Source organism: Tuber melanosporum (genome assembly GCF_000151645.1).
Source record: "Tuber melanosporum whole genome shotgun sequence assembly, scaffold_54, strain Mel28".
Lineage (NCBI taxonomy): Eukaryota > Fungi > Ascomycota > Pezizomycetes > Pezizales > Tuberaceae > Tuber > Tuber melanosporum.
This window is the reverse complement of record NW_003299100.1, coordinates 558,134-580,197: the sequence shown is the minus strand read 5'-3', so window position 1 is coordinate 580,197 and position 22,064 is coordinate 558,134. Positions and strand designations below refer to the sequence as shown.

Below are 22,064 nucleotides of genomic sequence, written 5' to 3'. Positions count from 1 at the left end.
CCTCATCGCTTAATGTTCCCGCGCGGCGTATACTCCGTAAGTAAGTAAGGTCGTATGCGAAAGCTCATAATCCAATCATAACTCAATAAACAAGTCATAAGATATAAAGTGGTCACATGCGTAAAACCCATGACCTCATAATGAGGTCATGTGTGAAATGTAAATCATATGTGCAAGGCATACCTGTAAAGCATACTTTCATGGTACACTCACCAGGCATATTTCTCCTATAACTCACAGTTGAGTCATATGTAAAACATAACAAATCATAACATGAACAAGTCATATGACCGAAATGGTCATATGTACAAAAGCCTATGACTCATAATTATGAGTCATGTGAAAACCTTTTCATTACTAAGCTACATTCATGATATTAGGTACCTAAAAGAATAGTGGAATAAGGATTTTGTAAAACCTACTGCTAGAACACGGGAGAGGAAGATTAGTCAGATAATATCTGACTTTTTTTATGGTCAAACTCATAGTCTCTTTTTACCTATTTTTCCTGATTCTTCTTCTGCTGAGGGTGGAGTAACTGGAAAGTCAATTATTGAAATTTATGATCAGTATGACTTTGTAGGGATATGGGAGGATATTAAGAAGCATCTTGAGGAGGAAGATGTTTTCTTTATCATTGACAATGCTAAGACTGATTTGTCTTTTTGGAAATGGATCAGAGAGCAGGAAATTACTCTTATAGAAATTCTAGCCAATTCACCAGATCTCAATCTAATTGAACATATTTAGGCTTTAGTGAAAGATAAGCTTCAATAGTATTATCCTGACCTATATCTCATGAAGGGTTCTGACAATGAGGTCAAAAAAGCAATTAAGGAGGCTAATACTGCTTGTTGGGAACTTCTTGACCCAAAGATTTTTGATTCTCTAGCAGGTTCAATAGTAAATAGAATTGAAGCAATTATTAAAGCAGATGGATAGTATACTAGATATTGATTTCTACTATGTATTTACATTTTTTTAATTTTTTTTGTTATGGTAATGTTAAGGTTTGTGAGGGGGTAGTTGTTATACAATTAAGTTATTTTTCTGTTCATTGTAGTCAGTTAATTTTATTAACAAACAATAGTTAGGATTGTAGTTTTATAATCAAGCATAGCCTCAGTCTTAAATTAAAATATTAATAAGGAATATAATTAACTGTACCAAATTTGAAGGTAAAATTTACTACATCCTCACTTAGAATATCCTCTAAATATACAGGATACAACCTGATACTCAGGAGATATAAGATGTACAGGATACAGAAAATCAATATTTTTCTTAGAACATACAGCTGGCCTATCTGATGTAAGATTTATTCTTGCTAATATCTGGAAGGATTAGCTCTAATATCAAACTATTGTTTAGCATATATAAACATTACTGTATTCAATTTTCATAGTTGAGTTAAAACTTATATCGATAATTTCTAAGCAGATATTATTAGAATATTTACATATATATTACTATTCTCATAGTAACTTTTTTAGCTAGTAGGCTATTTAATAACTCTTCTTTATTATTGTGATACAAATAAACATACATTCATTACTGTGATAATGTAATGTTATGATATTCATAACTTTGCATAAAATGTCCTAATACCTTTAAGATACTTGCAATTTACCTAAACATAATCTCTCATAACTCTGTCCCTGGAACCAATTTCTTCCAAATTACTTTCCAGATATTTCCAAAGGTCCCCTCTCACATATCATGTAAACAGCTTTCCATTCGACAAACAGTGATAAAGTATACAATATTATGAAGAAGCAGACAATTTTTTATATTTTCATGTCAAGATACAAATGACCAAAATATAGCAGAAGACATGTAGGAGTTGCAATATAGAGGAAAAGTATATTGAAAGCATCTTTCTTGACATAGAGTAAATGAGTATCTGTATGCTTCTGGTTTCCAGTGTGGCTAACACTATCGATGGATCATCTGATGAGGAACTATTAGTATATAATATTATAGGATTGACTTATCACTTCTTGAGATAGGTGATTGAAGCATGACGAGCAAATTTTGGCAAGGCAGGAGACCAGGTTTCCGATGGATAGGAAAACCGAGAACCTGGCTATTGAATTTGTAGACAGGGAGTACCGTAAACCATTGATCATACACATATGTAGTCTAATTAAGAAAAAAAAAAAAAACTATAGAGCACTCCCAACATGGAGGATCACTCGGTATGTATTTTATATTCACTTATTTTGCCGCCCACTCAAAGTTCCGCCATATGCTCATCTTATATGTTAGCGCCATCTCCAGTATCGCCAGTGAATGCGGTATCAGAGGATGTTTAGATTCAAATCAAGATTTAGAATCGATCAATCACAACGCAAAAAAAGGGGATTGTGAGGGCAAGGTTCATTCGTTGTGATTGATTGGTCCGAAAACTCAACTTACGAATCGTGATTTCAAAATAAAATTGCAGCGAGCCAAATACCGACTCAGTATGATAAGTATAATTTTGTTTTTTACCTTAAACCGCCATGACATTGCAAAGAATAATAATACTGGAGTAAAACATAAATAAAAAAATACTAATACTCGAGCACTGTACTCGTACAGTCCCTTGGCTCATATTGACGGGACTGTGGTCGAGACCGCCTTCTTCCCAGATGCCTCCTATCCAAGCAAATGCCTCGCAGATCCCTAAGATCAGAGACGTTTATTAGCCGGTTCATCGTCAGAAGACCCCATCCATACCCCTTCAACCTAGGTATGCCTCGAGCATCGAGCCAAAATTCCGTGAAATTCGGCGTACGAACGAAGGGATTTATGGCATGTCGAACACGCCCCCCAATTAATTATAAAATACCATGAAAGATAGGCCATAAAAGTGAAAATACCATAGTATTTAGTGCGTGCTGAACAGAACCTTAAAATAAAAGGGAGGGAGGGGGAGGGAGGGAAAAATAACCTTTTCGTACAAAAAATAGGGTCAATACCACCCTATTAACAAACCCCCGTTGTACGATACCTCGCCGTGGGTCACCCCATAATAGGAAAAAGCTCATCTAATCCAACAAACTCAATTGCCCCAAAGGGAACAAAGAGAGAGAAAATAAAGAAAGGGGAAGGGAGAGAAAGAAAGGAAAAAAAACCTAGTTTACAACAATAATAATAAAAATAAAAATAAACTCCAGGGATACGTGGACTCTACCGGTATTAGCACAAGAGAAGATATTTGCAATCGAGGAATATAGGAAGCAATTATTGACGCATGTGTAGCCCCTTGGCCCATTCTGGTAACACTCCAGTTTCCATCCACGCTTGGCCACAATTGTGGCATAATGTCTACGGAGAAACTTAGCACAGCTCTTGAAATCGAGGGTAGGATATATGTATATACCTTTGGACCGTCAGGACCCTCCCTAACGCCCCAAGTCCCAGTCCCGGTGATAAAACACCAGCTGCATCTCCAATTCTGTTTCTCCCATTCCGTGAGACCTCCGTTGAGAATGCCGCCCGACCCATTGATACCGTTCCCCTGCTGATGCGAAGGAGTACGGGTCGGGGTTCCACGGGCAGGCGGGGAGAAGCTGCGTTGACGTTTGCGCTTCACTCGACTCCCACGGCCCATTTGCTCTTCTCCGCCCACATCATTCGATGCGCCGGGTCCCCAATGTGAAGGCATTATGACACCGCCTGGCGTCCCCCCCAGTCGTGCTGTATCACGGCGCAACCTACGAATTTCCCTCTCGCGGTCTCCCTCCCGTTTGTCGATCTCCTCGCGGGTAAGCGTTTCAACCCTAGATTCCCATTCAGCACCCAAGGACTCCAGGTCCACGCGCCAGCCAGCTTCTGTTTCCGGCCGATGTGCGTCGTTCTCTAGTTCGGGAGTGATGCCGGTCTCACAGAGATCCTTCTTCTTTTGCAGGCAGAATTCGTAGATTGCGTGCGCAATCGCCGGAATAAATTCACCCGTAAGCCCAAGGTCTGCGGCAACGGATTTCGCAAAGTATTCCGGCGAAAGGCCGCCCGTTAAATCCCATTCGAATTTATCGGTGTAGACGCGCTCCCCCAGGTTCACGTTGAGGTTGCAAACTACTCGCATTTCTCCAGATTCTTCAGATATGGGAATCGTTGCTACAGGTGCATATTCCGATATCTGATCGCGGATGGCAGCAGAAATCATTGACGCATATGGTTGTAACGGCAGGTCAAGATCTACACATGTCGTGATGGCGAAATTGTCTGGAGTGATCAATGTCTCGTTGAGATTCCAAAGGAAGCTGTCGTGGATTCGGCCACGAGAGGGAGGATCGAGGTCAAAGTCCAAACGAATTGGAACTAGCACCGACGGTAAATTGGAGGCAGCCAGTAGTTGATGCTCTGTCCTTTGGGGAGAAAGGTAATAAAAAAAAAGAAGCAACGGTTAGCATAGGTGAAGGGTGTCGGGGAACGACTCTGGATGTACCTATATAGGCCTTGGCTTGATCTGGGCTGTGCGGGTCGGCCCGGAATTTGTACTGGCCGTTTGATTGCTTCGACGACATTTCCCATACTATTAGTTCCAAGCCCATTCTGCGGAGGCCCAGCGCCGACAATCAGGGCATTAGACCCCCGCTGGCCCGCATTGCTCTCACCATCAACCTCCAAATCATCGTCACCGTCCACCTCGGCATAGTTAATGACAGTGGTTCCGCGCTTTGTCCTCCCAGATGTGCGCTCACCGACAGGTGTAGCACCAGGAGCACCGGAAGTCGGATTAAGGCCGGCGGGTGTTATCAGGGCTGTGGAAAATGTGGCTATGCGCGTGGCATAGGTGGTGGTTAAGGCCTGCGGTGGCTTCATCGCTCCCGTAGTATTGAAGTTTTTATTATTCGGAGGTAGCAGGGAGACGCTGTGGGGATGATTCGGGGGACGGAGCGGATTCGTCCCTGGTGAAGAGTAAGCGTGGACTAAGGTTGAGTAGAAGCGCTGGAGACGAACAAGGGAGACGCGGTCGGATGGATAGTCCAGGGTGAAAAACGGTGAGGATGGGGGTTGAGGGGTGGGTGGATGGGTAAGATTGCCGATGAATGTGGATAGCGGGTGAGCGAAAACAGCGATCTGGATGCGGAGGAGATATGAGGACAGGAAATGCTAGCCAGGAGGTGATGGCAGATCTCAGCCCGGCTTTCGGAAACAAGGACGAGGGGCGATGCGCGGCTGGTTGTTTGCAAGCGGGGCATGTGATTTGGCGAAGCGCGCTGTATATGGGCGTGACTCCTGCCTTTCTCTTTTTTTTTTTTTTTTCTGTTTTTCTTTCTTCTCTTTTCGCGAGAGTTGAAAGACTGAGCTGCTGAGCGAGAGGAGGAAAGGGGATTGGTGTTGCAGACAGCGGTATCGCCCACGGAGAAGTGAAGCATACAGCATGATGGGCGTTTTGGCGAAGCTCTCTACATATCTAAGCTGGGCAGGGGACAAGACGACTGCAAGTTTGATTTTTCACACGAAGGCAGAACTGAGGATAATAATATCATACAGTAATAGTATTCGATAATAATAATACTGTAACATACTCAGAGGACTAATACCTGTAATATAGGGAATTCTCTTTGCTGAATTCAGGCTTTCCTTCATTAGTGTAAATCCTTTATTAAATTTTTTATTGTTTTTATTCCCTGTGCTCGAGAATAGCGTAGGAGGGGTGGAGTTTGCGGGCAATCTAGAGTACTATACGAGTACTGTACAGTAGACCCGCTCCGGACCTGTCTGCTATTTCTATGGCTCAATCACTTCCTCGCAAAAAGTTGAATCTGAACACCCTCAAGACATAGTATCATATCATACTGTACGAGTACCGGTACTCGTAAGTTAGAGGTGAAAGAGGGTCTCCCTCGCATTTCTCGGGATTCTGCCCCGGTTGCCAAGTAGCCACCCTCCTCCCATTCCCCGAACTCCACTCCATTGTCCCTCGCTTCCCTAGATGATCCCCTCCACCCTCTTCCCACTGCTAGTATGTAACTTTACCGGTATTATGCTCGAGCACAATAGAGTAATTTCGCTACGGCACCGAGATGTATTCGATCGAGCCGGTAATCCCACCATAAACACGGTACTCGAGTACGTGGGCCCCAAGAAGTGTAGTCTACCCGCGTAGATTGGTGAAAACCGCTGAGAGGGTAATGCTTAAATCCCAAAATTCGGGACCGGAGACCAGGACACACCGGCACATTGGACCCATTCAAAATTGGTGGAATGGAGGCAGAAGGACATCAATGGCGCATCGGCACCTCGAACTAATGCCGGATACAAGTACGATATCAATCCCAGGGTGAAAACCCGAGGGAGAAAGGTCCCGGATCTACGGCGGTGGTTATGATAGATTCCCATCGAGTTGAGCCGGCCAATGGAACCTTGCGGTGGCTGGGTTTTTGGCTGACGGACAATGGGGAAACAAGCACGCACTTTACCAAGAGGTTGTCCCTAACCCAGGGAGCCTTTTGGAGAATACAGAGACTGTGGGGACCGGGCATAGGGTTGTCTCCCTATGGGGCCCGAAGGCTGGCAAAAGGAATTCTGTTGCCTACGCTCCTGTATGGGGCGGAGGTGCTGACACCCTCAAAGACAATGATGGAGAAGATGCAAACCTTTTGGAATCGTGTCCTCCGTTGGATTACGAATGCTTTCTATGCTACCAATATAACAGTGCTATTGGTGGAGGCCTGCCTGGTGTCAGGAATGTGGCTTGGCATGGAAAAGGTTTTCATGTGACACATGGTTATGAGTCACAGGTATGTTATTGTTTTACGCATATGACCCATTCGGGTTATATGATTTGTTATGTGTGGGATTTGTGATGCTTTCGCACATAGCTCAAGTATGAGTCATGGGATGTGCGCCTGGCAAATATGCCTTGCAAGTGTGCCTTGCAGGTAAGCCTTGCGCATATGATTTATGTTTTGCACATGACCTCGTTATGAGGTCATGGGTTTTGCGCATATGACTCAGTCGAGTCATATGACTTGTTTATTGTGTTATGATTGGTTTATGAGTTTTTGCACATAACCTCGTTACAAGGTCATGGGTTTGGAGCATGTGATCACTTTAGTCACATGATTAGTTTGTTATGATTTGGTTTCGTGCATGTGACCACTTTAGGTCACATGACTAGGAGCAGGAAGAACACTATATAAGGAGGTCGAGGCGGCCGAGGAAGATAGGTTCTTCAAGTTTTGTTCTAAGTACTTTTCCTACTTATTACTTTAATGAATATAAAATACCTTTACGATCTTTATCTTTATTGCACCGTTATTATTACGCCAAGAAAAGTCCTTCATGAAGAAGAGTTAGAGAAAGCTTATGATAGACGTTCCCGATAGAAGACAAAGGTCTTGTACTAGCGGTAACGTAGGCAGAGGCCTAGAGCTATTGTAAGATAAAGAAAGAAGAAGACAGAAAGAGAAGTATCGTTCCCCGTCGCCAAGAACTAACTATCCAGAGAGAGATAGTTACATTACAAAGCGTCACCTAAGTGTGACGCCAAACGATACAAGACGGCATCCTTCAATCCAGACAGGGAAGAAGATATCGACATCGACGATCAAAACCTTAACCTAGCAGGATTCAGCGACGCCTTAGATCACGTCTCAGCAGAACCCTCGAGAGCAGCAAGCCCAGTAACCCTAGAGAAAGGATCACTAGTTGATAGCTCTCCGTCAGGAACTCCACGACCCGAGAGAATGTCGGGATCCGCAATACCTGGGCCACCGGCCCCAGCTGCTCCAGCACCAGGAACCAGCATACTTGGAATAACTGAAAATTAATTTCAGGCATTTCTCACAGCTACATGAAATACAAGGCAAGGAAATGTCCAAAGACCGAAAATAAAGGAGCCCGACACATACGAAGAAGCTGAAGACAAGCTATGAATATTCTTAGCGCAATCTGAAGGATATTTTACGTCAAGGGATATGGAGATCACTATGACGAGATCAAGATTCCATACGTGGAATCTCTACTCAGGGGACTTGCAGGACAATGGATCATGCCTTTCCAAGATGGAAGGAAGCAGAGGGAATGGGTCACATACGAAGAGTTCAAGGCGATACTCTTCGAACAATTCGGAGATCCCAACACCAAAGAAACAGCAAGACAAAAGCTAGAAAAACTCCATCAAGGAAAACAAACATTCTCGGCATACTGGAATGAATGCCGACTATTGGAATACGAGGCCGAGTTTGATGATGCTACTCTCTACGTCATCCTCCCGAGAAACTGCAGCGAGAGGCTCTGAGAAGTATGGGGAATCTCTAACCTGTACTATACGACAGCTGAACGATTTGCAAGATGGGCAATCGACGAAGAAAGCAAATTAAATATGGTTCGAAGTAACTCAGAGAACACTATAGTTCACAGGGTGGTCCAATCATCCAGGAATGTGGACGGGACCTTCAAACCACAAGCAACTCGAGGAGAAAGTCGAGCATTACCACCAGGCGAGCCAATGGAGTTAGACAAATCAAGAGCAGGACCTGCTCTGAACCTGTCTAAGGAAGAATACGCCAGAAGAATAAACGGGAAGCTCTGCCTGAGGTGCGGAAAAATAGGACATCGAATACGAGAATGCAGAAGCAGACCCGACAACAGATACCAAGGAAACAGAGCTGCTGGAAATAATCGTTTCCAAAATCAAAAAAGGAGGAACATTTGCGAAATGATAGCAGAGGATTCACCAGCGGAAAATGATGAGGGTCCCCAGTAAACGGTAGTCTGGGAGACCCAAGATGTGGACCTGAAAAACCCATCAAGGTAGTGAACTACTACACAGCACTACACACGCAAAGAGGAGAAGAAGATGGAGATCATATGATGATCAAAACGAAAATATACGATGAAGAAAATAAAGAAACAACAATATATGCAATGCTCGACTCTGGGACCACCGATGACTTCATTGACAAAGAAATATGCGACAAATACGGCCTCCACACTAAACAAGCGAAGAAAGCGAGACAGGTCTACTTAGCGGATGGAAAGCCAAGCACTATGGGTCCTATAACCCATACAGCGACAGTACCTATGGACATTGACAGCCATAGGGAAACGGCAACCTTTCAAGTAGTAGATCTAAAAAATCATGAGATAGTCCTAAGGATGCCATGGTTACGAAAGCAGAATCCGACGATCAATTGGAACGAGAACAAGATAACCTTTACAAGCGAACTATGTGCGACACGATGTCTCAACAGTTCAACTGTGGTTTACTCAACACTGATACGAGAAGCGGAAGAAGAAACTTTGCATGCAAAGTTCGCCGAGATGCGGCAAGATAAGAGAGTCCAGATACAAAGGCTGGACCAAGAGGCAAGAGTGCCTACTAAGGGTTCCAAAGGGGCAGCAGGACATGACCTATATACCAACGAAGGAATCGAGATACCTGCCAACGGGCAGGCAACGATAGCGACGGGAATAGCCATTGGACTTCCAGAAAGCACCTATGGACGAATAGCACCCCGCAGTAGTCTAGCTGTCAAACATCGGCTCATGACCATGGCAGGGGTGATCGACGTCGACTATACAGGTGAAATCAAAGTGGTCTTGGCCAACCTAGCTCAAGAGGACTACTAAGTCCAGAAAGGTGATAGAAATGGCACAGTTGATAATCGAAAAAATCAACAAAGAAGATCTGCATGAAGTAGATCAACTGGAAGAAACCACAAGAGAAAGCAAGGGATTTGGAAGTACGGACTAAAACTAGCTCAATATAACAAAAAGAATTGAGATCAAAGAGATCACAGCACAAGCCTTTGGACGGTACTATCAAAGAGGAGATACAACAGGAATTCTCAAATGGACATACAAAGACGAAAAAGCAGTTCTAGCAAAAATCAACATCAGCACAGAGCTAGCAATCTAGGACAAGAAATACCAAAGCAAAAAGGGATGGAAAGAATTGATTCCAAAAGAATATCACCAATTCACGAATCTATTCCAAGAAGAGGAAGCTATGAAGCTACCACCTCGAAGACCAGGAATCGATCACGAAATTCAGCTAGACAAAGATGAAAAAACGGGAAAGACAAAAGAGATTCCCTACAAGAAGTTATACCCACTAGGAGAAGCAGAGCTCGAAGAACTTAGGAAGTACGTCGAGCAAAACTTAAAGCGAGGATGGATCAGGGACTCTTTCGCATCAGGAGGGTCCCCAATACTATTCGTCAAAAAGAAAGACGGAAAAATGAGACTCTGGGTGGACTACAGAGCACTCAATTCAGTTACCAAGAAAGACCAATATCCACTACCCTCGATTGGAAAAGTACTGGACAGAGTGCGGTCAGCAAAATACTTCACCAAACTTGATATCAAGGACGCATACCACAATATACGCATCAAGGCAGGAGACGAATGGAAGACTACATTCGCCTCAAGATACGGAATGTTTGAATACTTGGTTATGCCCTTCGGGCTAACCAATGCACCGGCTTCATTCCAGAGATGTATCAACAAAGTACTTAATAAGTACCTCGATATATGATACATCATATACTTAGACGATGTACTCATATACTCGGAAAACATACAACAACACTAAAAGGATATCAGCAATATCATGGCGGCAATACAGGGATCAGAAATGAAGATCAAACCAGCAAAATGCGAATTCAATAAAGAAGAAAGAGAATACCTCAGATTTATCATCAATCGAAGTGGGGTCAAGGTCGACCCTGTCAAAACAGCAACCATATGGGATTGGGCCAAACCAAACAACAAGACAGATGTTCAATGCTTTATGGGATTCTGAAACTTGTATCGCAAGTTCATGGAGGGATTTAGCAGGCTTGCAAAACCACTCTACAACCTAACAAAGAAAGACAAGAAATGGGAATGGGGAGAAACAGAACAAAAAGCATATGATGTGATAAGGGGGCATCTAACATCGACACCCATACTGGTTCATTTCGACCCAAACCGAGGAACAATGATCAAGACGGACGCCTTAAAATATGTATGCTCAGGCATACTATCGCAGTAATGCGACGATGGAAAATGGAGGCCAGTGTCTTACCAATCCAAGACAATGACCCCCGCAGAGTGCAACTACGATGTTGCAAACAAAGAACTATTAGTGATAGTTCAAGCATTAAAAGAATGGAGGAGATACGTTTTAAAAAACAACCATCCAGTCCAAGTTCTAACCGACCAGAAGAATCTGGTCCCGTTCATGACTACAAAAGAACTGAACGACCGCCAGATAAAATGGATGGAATACCTCAGCAAATACAACTTCAAAATCGAGTACTGACCAGGCAAAGAGAGTGGAAAGCCAGATGCTCTCACAAGGATTGCAAGTGACAAACCACAGACGAAAGAAGACGAAAGAATCAAACAAAAAACATGAACACTATTACCAAAAACCTACTTCGAGGCAATGGAGGTTATCCAATTCATATCAACAGAGGAAAGAGGAATTGAGAATGCAAACGAGAAAGACAAAACAATTCAGGCAATAAGAGAAGCCTTGGAGGAAAGGAAAAAGGAGATGAAAGGAATTGCTCTGGCTTTATGCCAATGGAAAGACGGAAATATGTGGTACGACGGAAAATAATAGATCCCAGAAGAAGAGGGGATAAGGACAGACATCATATGACAACACCATGATATCCGAACGGCAGGACACGGAGGAATGGCTAAAACCATGGAATTCATCACGAGGTCATTCTATGGGCCAGGACTGCACGAAGATGTCAAACGATATGTCAAAAACTGCGACATATGCCAAAGGACGAAAACGGCTAAACACATACCATATGGATTACTAAAATCAAACGAAGTTCCCGAACAACCATGGAAAACAATTACTATGGATTTCATCACAGACCTACTGGCATCGGAAAATTGCGATAGCATCCTGGTCGTGGTGGATCGTCTGATCAAAATAAGTCATTTCATTCCAGTTAGAAAAGATATCAACATGAGAGATTTTATACAAACATTCTTCAGAGAGGTCTTTCGACTTCACGGCCTCCCAAAGAATATCATTACCAATCGAGGAACACTATTCACATCGGGACAATTGAAGAAAGTAACCAGAGAAATGGGAATACAAAACAGAATGAGCACAGCGTTCCACCCACAAACGGATGGACAAACGGAATGGGTAAATGCGATACTCAAACAATATTTAAGGGCTTACATCAATTATCAATAAGATGATTGGTACAAGCTGCTATCTATGGCCGAATTCGCATACAACAATGGAAAGCAAGAAACAATCGGCATGACATCCTTCTTCTTCGCTAATTATGGACAACATCCACAAAGTCAGACCACATATCATACGATTAATGATGTGATACCGGACAAAACCCATATGGGGAAACTACACGAAACATTACAATACGAAATGAGTCAAGCACAACAACAACAGAAGGAACAATACGATAAGCACCGAAGACCAGATCCAAACAGACAACTCGGAGATATGGTATGGCTAATACCAAGCAATATCCAGACAACGCGACTATCAAAGAAATTGGACTACAAGAAAATAGGACCATTCCAGATACTGGAAAAAGTGAGCAGTCAAGCTTATAAACTCGACCTTCCCCCCTCAATGTGAATACACAACATATTCCACATCTCACTCCTTGAATTACACAATGACAATAAGTTTCCTTCACAAACACTTATTCCTCCCCCTCCGATCGAACTAGTTGGAGAACCAGAATACGAGCTCGACAAAATAGTCGATTCCCGCTTCTTCCACAGTTACCTCCAATACCGAGCCAAGTAGACAGGATATTCTCCCAAACACGATAAAACTTGGTACTTCGCACACAACTTCGAAAACTCACAAGATGCCATCTCAACCTTCCACCAGCGATACCCAGGCAAGCTCGGCCCAGGTGACGATCACGTTCAACCAAGATAAAGGTGAGGAAAAGACTCCCGCACTGTTGCAATAACACGAAGGCTGGGGCGATAGCCCGCGCCAAACCACACCTACTTGCCCCGAATACTTATTCATGAGGCTAACCGACGAAGAACCTAAGGAGAGGGAACAACAAGCATAGCATAACGCCATGTCATGGACGGTATGCTACGATGACGGTTGCCAAACACACTATGGCGACAAAGAAGGCTCAGGATGGTTCCAAAGGAATGTCGAAAGCGTGGCCCACGCCCGGACTACGTTGTGAAGCACTGGCAACAATTCTTCAGAAATCGGTGCAGGATGCACAGGGTACAAAAAATATCTGCAGGATTCTACCTGCAAAAGGATGGAAGCAGGAAAGAGTGAGAAGGGGAGGATGCCAGAAAGGCATGTGCCACGAGGACGCGGTCCAGGGAGGGAGGGGCTCAAAACACCTCAGCAGACACAGAACCGGACGTCAGGAGCCTACACAGGTAGATCCGGGGACTCCGAGAACAACTTGGCCAAGCCGAGGCCACAATTTCGGCAAACAATAAAACGATCGCAGATCTAAGACAGCTGAACGATAACCAGTGTCACACAATCGAGATGGCGAATCTGACCCTAGAATCGGTAAGGGTCAGATGGACGACGGCAGACGAAAAGTTCCACAAAGCTGAGAAGGACCATGTGCTCGGCAGGACGGGAACCATTGAAGCTAGGAGAAAAAAAGCCTGACGGGACTCAGGCTTAGGAGGAGGGGAGCTAATGTCACGAACGTGGCTTTGCATGGAAAAGGTTTTCACGTGACACATGTTTATGAGTCACAGGTATGTTATTGTTTTACGCATATGACCCATTCGGGTTATATGATTTGTTATGTGTAGGATTTGTAATGCTTTTACACATAGCTCAAGTATGAGTCATGGGACGTGTACCTGGCAAATATGCCTTGCGAGTTGCCTTGCAGGTAAGCCTTACGCATATGATTTATGTTTTGCACATGACCTCGTTATGAGGTCATGGGTTTCGCACATATGACTCAGTCGAGTCATATGACTTGTTTATTGTGTTATGATTGGTTTATGAGTTTTTGCACATAACCTCGTTACGAGGTCATGGGTTTGGAGCATGTGATCACTTTGGTCACATGACTAGGGGCAGGAAGAACACTATATAAGAAGGCTGAGGCGGCCGAGGAAGATAGGTTCTTCAAGCTTTGTTCTAAGTACTTTTCCTACTTATTACTTTAACGAATATAAAACATCTTTACGATCTTTATCTTTATTGCACCGTTATTATTATGCCAAGAAAAGTCCTTCATGAAGAAGAGTTAGAGAAAGCTTACAATAGGCGTTCCCGATAGAAGACAAGGGTCTTGTACTATCGGTAATGTAGGCAGAGGCCTAGAGCTATCGTAAGACAAAGAAAGAAGAAGACAGAAAGAGAAGTATCGTTCCCCGTCACCAAGAACTAACTATCCAGAGAGGGATTGTTACACCTGGCCCCAATTTTGTTGTACGTGGAATAAGTAAGGAAGATGATGGCGGTGCGAATTGTCTCCGCCATTCCAGAGAATAACATCGCTACGGCAATGCTTCCATTGTCATTCTCGACAGGTAGGGACTTTAGGTTCCCCACCAACTGGAGGTTAGCATTTGATAACAATAAGGAGGGAATGAGACCGAAGATATGGGGTTCAACGGCTACAACCACTGCACAGGTACGACTTCCAATTGACGAAGTAGCCGCCGTGGCATCAATGGTGCTAGAGGATGGCGCCACACCAATGTGACCTTCAAGACTCCTTTTAGTTACTCCTGCCCAGGCCGAGGCTCACTTCAAGGCCAGGGAGAGAGTTAGGAACGAGACACATAAAAAGTGGGTGGAATGGCAGTTCCTACCTTACTACAAGTATAGTCCTCCGTTTAGGAAATGCTAGTATTTTATGACCCTCCCTAAGTTTTTGGCCTCCAGACTTCATCAGATGCGGGCGAACAAAAGTTACCTCGCAGCTCAAACAGACTGGTCTAATCAGGGCCGGGACACAATCTGTGGGAGGTGCCTTGAATACCCGGAAACTTTTGACCATGTTGTGTAATGCTCGGCTCTCACCGAGTTAAGAAGAAACATCCCGCCCCAGGTTTTTAACGTGGGTCCGGAGTCGAAACTGTGGAAGGGTGATAAGGCTGGTGTAACGATCCCTCCTTGGATGGTTAGTTCTTGGCGACAGGGAACGATACTTCTCGTTTCTGTCTTCCTCTTGTTTCGTCTTACGATAGCTCTAGGCCTCTGCCTATGTTACCGATATTACAAGACCCTTGTCTTCTATCGGGAACGCCTATCGTAAGCTTTCTCTAACTCTTCTTCATAAAGTGCTTTCCTTGGCGTAACAATAACTTTGCAATAAAGATAAAGATTGTAAAGATGTTTTATATTCGTCAAAGTAATAAGTAGGAAAAGTACTTAGAACAAAGCGTAAAGAACCTATCTTCCTCGGCCACATCGGCCTCCTTATATAGTATTCTTCCCGCCCGTAGTCATGTGACCTAAAGTGGTCACATGCGCGAAACCAAATCATAACAAACTAGTCATGTGACCAAAGTGATCACATGCTCAAAACCCATGACCTCATAGTGAGGTCATGTATAAAAACTCATAAACCAATCATAACGCAATAAACAAGTCATATGACTCGACTGAGTCATGTGCGCGAAACCCATGATCTCATAACAAGGTCATATGTAAAACATAAATCATATGTGCAAGGCTTACCCGCAAGGCACCCTCGCAAGACATACTCACCAGGCGCACGTCCCATGACTCATATTTGAGCTATGTATAAAAGGATCACAAATCCCACACATAACAAATCATATGACCCGAATGAGTCATATGTGTAAAACAATAACATACCTGTGACTCATAACCATGTGTCACATGAAAACCTCTTTTATGCCAAGCCACATTCGTGACAGCGGGCAGGAATCTGATGGGAGATTTTCTCTCTTATATGATGGAGAATAGGATTAACTTTCTGGTGAAGATGGGGGTTTTTCTGTTTACGAGGAATGCTGATTTGGCATCATGATGATATGTAATGATTTTCATTTGTGACAGGACTTGTTTAGTGATTTTTATCATTTATTTGTTTGTTTTGGGGGTGAATGAAGTTTCTTTTGTTATGTTAAGGAGGTTTTCAGGCCATACCTTAGGGTGCTTGCCATGGATTTTCCCGTAGTTAGCTACAAATAAACCGCGGATTTAACAAAAAAAAAAAACCCCCAGGGTGAAAACCCAGCGTCTTTATTCTAGTTTGCAATGTGATGAGTTAACTCTTGAGATGCTAATTTCATAATTTTCCGAACGCCTGAATGCCAAAGCGCCTCTAAAGCGCAGGATACCTTTGATCATTTACTTGTAATAGTACGAGTACTCGAGTACTTATAAATTATGATACTTGAAGCCTACGGGCCGCAGGCCGCATCTTAAGCAGAGGCTCAGCCACATGTCTGCAGTTGAGGCTGAAGCTGTGGATGTGCGAAATCAACAGGCTCAGTCCACTGGCAAAACCAGCGACAGCAGCAGCAGCAGAAGCAGCGGCACCCAGGAAAAAAAGGGAGCTCCAAATCCCACCCAATTTCTCCCATCATAATTCTTTTTTTATTTCTATCCCCTACCTTTACCCGCACTACCGGTATCTTACCGGTATTTTTCTGTTCCGTTTACTGTACTTCGGGCGCTCGTGTTCCTACATTCCTCTCCCATCTACCGGCGCTCTCCCCCCTTTCCAACAAGAGACACGAAGTGGCTCTTCAGTTCATCGAACCCGCCAGCTGCGGGTCCTTGACGTCACGCTAGATACCTTGCCAAACCCCAAATGCCCTCCCCACGCAGACTAAAATTAATAGCCGTAGCGGCGGTAACGATGTTTTTGATTGTTATCTACTACAACGTGCTTCTTTCCCCCCTTCCCCCTCCCTTCATCGCTCCATACCTTTCTAACGAAGGAGCCCAAACAGAGCGGAAGAGATGCCGTCAAGAGGGAAACATACATGCAAACCATGCAAAAAGCCGCCCTGGACCGGGAGAACGCGGGCGTGGGAAACCGCCTCCGCGAAGCAGCCGATGCAGCGAAGAAAGCAGCGGACATGAAGGCCGGGCCAAAACCTGATTCTCCGAGGGCAGTGGAGGCGGTCATGAAGGGTCGATTGGAACAGGGGCCGATCGGGAAGGAGGGGGGTGATGGGGGTGGGCACAGCGCTATAGATGAGTTGGCAGGGATATTGAAGAGGTCGCCTAGTATGTTCTCCTTCCCCTGCTAGCTGTAACACTGACAGAAGCTAACCTCCAAACCCCAAGTAATCATCTTCTCAAAAACCTACTGCCCACACTCCCGCGCCGCAAAGGACCTCTTCCTGCACGCCTACAAGATCGTGCCCGCGCCCCACGTCGTCGAACTAGATAGCCATCCCCACGGCGCGGAATTGCAGGACTTGCTGGCGAAGCAGACTGGGCGGCGGACCGTTCCTGTGGGCTCCATCCTTCCTCCCCTTCCTTCATACCCTGGGAGAAGCTAATTGTGATGGCGGTTGGTGGCAGAACATCATGATATCTGGAAAATCCATCGGCGGAAACGACGACGTGCAGCAACTGGAGAGGGAAGGGCGATTGGGCGATACTATACACAGCATGGGCGGAAAGCGGATTATGAAGGTGTTGAAGCTTAAGGAGTGATCCTCCAATGCTTCTGTTTGTTTCCTTGTTCCATTTGTTTGTTTGTTGGAGGTGAGGATGGCGGGGGGTCTCGAAGGTGTATTCTTAATCACGGTTGCCTGTTGTTCCTTGCTGCTGCTGTGAAGCGCTGGTCGGTGGTCTCGATAGGAATGAGAAATAGGCGGTGGGAATAATAGAAGACTGCGGGGATGGTATAATGAAATGTGTTGCAGATGGGTTAATATACTGAATTCAATGACATGCTTACAACCGTACGGGAAATTGCAGCGCAGATCCCAAACAATAGGGACAGGGTATGCGTTCCGGCTCATATATATTCAAGGAAGCACCAATATGGTGATGCAGGTATTCACTTGGCACTTGATGACTCCTAATACTACGAGTACTAGTACCGTATTGTGTGCACTTACCCACCCCCACACCTTGGATCATTTCCCTCATATCCTACATACACAGCGCATACTTCGCGAAACACACAACACTCTCGCTGCTACTATGGGCACCAGTACCAGTATCCTCACAGAGCACACTGACCAGCGAAAACTCCCACAGATAATGGCGATCACCTGCACTTACGAACTCATGCCGACCAAACCCTGACTCATAGTGAGGAATGCGGTATCGGTACTACTTTTGGGGTACAAGTATATGTAGGGTATGATACAAGTACGCAGAGTGCAAATAAAACGTGAATTATGTACCCGCGCAGAGTCATAGCCTCGATAAATAATCTCTATCCCCCCCCCTCGAAGAAATGAAAAAAATGGTGAAAAATTGAAATTTGTACGCCGCGTAACCAGTCAACCAGTCACGTAAGCATCTGCGGTACGGGTATTTTCTTCCCTTTACACCTCTCTCTGCGACGGGGGAAGGGGGGTGGATGAGTGTATAAAGGCTTCCTTTGCCGGGCATGTCTAGGAGGGGACAGGAGAGCTGTGATGAAGATACCCACGATATGCTTCACTCGCCGATATCCAGCCTTTGCGGAGGTGAATGGAATTAACTAGGGTTGACCTGAGCTTGCGGAAGGTCGAAGGCGGTGGTTGACGAGATTAGGTAACAATGAGGATGGGGGATCCTTTTTTTAAAAATTTTAATAGTAAATTATGGTATGTTTTTTTTCTGGTGTCATATATATCGGAGTTTTGGTGGTAGCGTGATGGTGTGGTTCTGATCGTCTGTGAGATGCCCATGACCAGAACTAGATTATTTTGTAAACACCGTAAATACCCTAGGCATCGTGGCTATTTTAGAAGGAATTGGTGAGGTGGCATTTCAAGCTCCGCTAGGTTTGAGATATCGTGCTTCACGGGCATGCCGAAGAAATCAGCCGCTTGAATCCATTAGAACACAAAGTTGCAAACTACTGTAGGATCCAACTCTATCAAGTGCCAAATGCCCCGGGAGAACCCTGATCTTCTATCCTTCGAGACGACCTCTAACTCAAAACCCAACTACAACACGGATCACTGAATAGCCGACTCAAGCGTTCCTCTGCCGAAGCCTGTAACCCCTAAACAAAATCATTAGAATACCACTCAGACCGATAAGACAACCACCCCTACCAAACCGCTAACAAACACTCATCCTGCATAATCAGACTTGCCTTTTGAACCGATCACTGCTGCCACTCTGTAGGCCCTCCTGCGCATTTCACAGTCCAGAGTTCGGCTAGGTTACATCCCCCGGACGGAAAACTAACCTTGGACCCAGACTTCTGAACCGAAGAGACGGCAATGGGGCCTCAGAGGGCTGGAGGGTATTGCCACTCCACTCCGAGCTCAGCAGTATCTGAGGTTCTCATCACTTTATGCATTGGCTCGGACGCCCTTTGGTCTGTAGGCATCGGGAAGCAGTTTGGGTGGGGGGTTTGTGATAGAGCATGGGGCGACGGGGGGTTATACTTTCATGTTTGACTGCAGATCAAAGCCCTGATCTCGCCATTAGATTGGTCGAGAGTGCGATTCCCGATAGAATTGATTTTTGATGCCATCAGGTTAGGTCTCCCGGTCTGCAGTACGGCCGGTGTCTTGCTATGGAAGATCAAGAGTTGACGCAACAAGCAATTAACGAAGAAAGCTCGAAGGCGCCATCAGTCTCTTTGCCCATAGAAAGTCACTGGTGTTTGTAGAGTCGCCACAGATATCAAGTCCAAAGAAAGGGGTTAAAAAATCGGAATCGAGTTGGTACAAGCACCAAAAAGATGCAGGCGCCTCTTGGACTTCAATACTTGCTCATCCTGCGCCCGCCAAGAAGGGGCCGTGCAATCTGATAAGATAGATTAAAGCTGCGCCACTCAAGCAGATGAAGCCGCAGACTGCCCCTCCCCCACCTTCACAATCTTTAGTGCTTCACTCCTAATCAACCATCCCCTCAACTCTAAATGCGACTCCAAAAAGTCACCTCCCTCCCGCCGCAAGCGGAGCGAGTCTGGCAAGTCGCAATTCATCCAACCCTCCCCCTCGTGGCCACCGCCTCGTCCGACAAAACTGCCCGTGTAATCTCACTACAAACCTACAACTCTCTCTCAACAATTGAAGGTGGACACAAGCGCTCTATCCGGAGTGTCGCCTGGAAACCCGGCCTTACGGGCGAATCCGTTCTCTGCACTGGCTCCTTCGACGCAACGATCGGTATCTGGCGGCGGTATGAACATGACCTAGACGCTGGCAATGGTCAAGGAGGAGATGAGGAAGAGGAGGAATGGAGATTTGCTCTTGTATTGGACGGTCACGAGAGTGAGGTTAAGAGTGTCGCCTGGAGTGCCGGTGGAAATTTCCTGGCTACTTGTAGCCGTGACAAGACTGTCTGGATTTGGGAGGAGATTGACGAGGATAACTTTGAGACGTTGGAGGTTATGCAGGAGCATACCCAAGATGTCAAATGTGTGACTTGGCATCCTGAGGAAGTCCTGCTTGCGTCTTCTTCCTATGACAATACTATTAGACTATATCGGGAAGGTTCTGAAGACTGGGTTTGCTGTTCGCTATTGGAGGGCCATATAGCTACCGTTTGGACTGTCGAGTTTGAAAAGCCTTCATCTCCGAGATATCGCGAAGAGTGGGGCTCCCGGCTTGCTAGTTGTTCGGACGACCTATCAATAAAGGTTTGGACTCGGATATCGAGATCTGGTTCCGCGGCCGAAGCAAAGAAAGCCCCACCGAGTATTCTACGTGGAGAGTCGATCGAAGAGAATTGGGCCGAGACCTCTACGCTTCCTCAGGTTCATACACGAGCGGTATACAAGATTTCCTGGAGTTCAAAGAGTGGAAGGATAGTGAGTTGTGGTAGCGACGGAAGGATAGTTGTTTACGAGGAGATATCCACCGTTGATACTGAAATGGTCGAGAGTGATGAGAGGAAGCCACCAAAGACAGAGTGGAAGGTAGTGGCGGAGGTTGGAGGCGCTCACGGCGTATTCGAGGTCAACTGCGTGCAATGGAGTAAACGGTGGGACAAAGACACAAAAGGCGAGAACGACGAAGTTATCGTCAGCTGTGGAGATGATGGGGTCGTGAGTATTTGGGAGTTGGCAAATACATAAGTTTCTTGTCTAAAGGTTCTGATAGATTATAAACATAATTTTGTCAAACTGAGTATTGTTACTACCGGTACCATGTGCTGTACAGTACAAGTACGGGCAGGCAACAAATGTCAACGGCAGCTTAAGCGCACCACACCAAAAGTAGCCGACTTCAGGTGAATTTCCTCCCAAGGCTACCCAAAGATAACGAAAATGCTGGTGTCATACCAGCTTCTGAATGTTTTCATACACAAAGGCTTAGATCTAGCAATGATAAATTGATGTTTCAGCAGTTAAAGTTATTCAATGGAAGTTGAAAAATGACCAAAAACCACAGTTTCCCATACAAAAAGCACCAAAGCCTAATGTCACCTTTGCTCTTTAGCCAATGGACATCCCAGAAAATGAGATATTTATTTGTGACAGCCTGAAATAGAACCCAAGGAATTCCCTTGAACATGCAGTAAATTTTGGGTTTCATTGATGGAATAGAGGTGGTGTATAATGTCGTCGATACTACTTTGGGTGTAAAACGCACTTTTACTGTATTGTACTGGCGATTTCCGTTACCAGCTTCTTACTCGGGTACTGTACCATAGCACAATTTTGGCCCAGAATGTCATCAGTACTTAAGTATCATAATTGACAGGAATCATGGTTTGTCATTTTACACCAAAATGAGCAGCTTTAATGACCTACAGCTCAGCCAAAAACATCATAGGGTTAAATCAAAGTAGCGTTATGGGCTTCACAATTGCTCAGCTTTTTTCAGTATCATACAAACTTAGTATCATAATTTTTGTCACCCCTATGTGAGTATTGATAGCCGAAGGCTTAGCCTATAGTCTACGGTGTCGCAAAGTACTTTTTCTATTTTCTATGGAAGACCAATATAAGATTCAAGGAATCTTTTGCCCACTCCCAATACTCCTGGTATTATGCTTT

General features: G+C 44.9%; 3 protein-coding genes; 2 read left to right on the top strand and 1 right to left on the bottom strand.

Annotated features, from left to right (window-relative positions):
• Positions 1-3,228: 3,228 nt before the first annotated feature.
• On the bottom strand, positions 3,229-5,054 carry GSTUM_00009257001 (uncharacterized protein; the record flags this gene model as incomplete). XM_002840581.2 has 4 exons in its annotated part: positions 4,951-5,054; positions 4,436-4,898; positions 3,368-4,355; positions 3,229-3,312 (listed from the first exon to the last, which is right to left on the bottom strand). The coding sequence occupies exons 2-4, from the start codon at positions 4,810-4,812 to the stop codon at positions 3,229-3,231; spliced, it is 1,449 nt and encodes a 482-aa protein (XP_002840627.1). The 5' UTR covers positions 4,813-4,898; positions 4,951-5,054.
• An 11,410-nt stretch (positions 5,055-16,464) lies between these two features.
• Positions 16,465-17,812, top strand: GSTUM_00009255001 (uncharacterized protein). XM_002840580.2 has 4 exons: positions 16,465-16,814; positions 16,882-17,161; positions 17,222-17,391; positions 17,462-17,812. Exons 1-4 carry the CDS (start codon positions 16,788-16,790, stop codon positions 17,594-17,596), a joined length of 612 nt encoding a protein of 203 aa, XP_002840626.1. The 5' UTR covers positions 16,465-16,787; the 3' UTR covers positions 17,597-17,812.
• A 2,167-nt stretch (positions 17,813-19,979) lies between these two features.
• Positions 19,980-21,208, top strand: GSTUM_00009253001 (uncharacterized protein; the record flags this gene model as incomplete). XM_002840579.2 has 1 exon in its annotated part: positions 19,980-21,208. One exon carries the CDS (start codon positions 19,980-19,982, stop codon positions 21,138-21,140), a length of 1,161 nt encoding a protein of 386 aa, XP_002840625.1. The 3' UTR covers positions 21,141-21,208.
• Between the last annotated feature and the right edge of the window lie 856 nt (positions 21,209-22,064).

What these genes read in the sequence shown, in the direction of transcription:
- GSTUM_00009255001 (XM_002840580.2), top strand. Translation starts at nt 16,788, where the DNA reads ATGTTTTTGATTGTTATCTACTACAAC. An exon ending in GATATTGAAGAGGTCGCCTA is followed by an intron (nt 17,162 to 17,221) that starts GTATGTTCTCCT and finishes CCAAACCCCAAG; the next exon opens with TAATCATCTTCTCAAAAACC. An exon ending in CTGGGCGGCGGACCGTTCCT is followed by an intron (nt 17,392 to 17,461) that starts GTGGGCTCCATC and finishes GGTTGGTGGCAG; the next exon opens with AACATCATGATATCTGGAAA.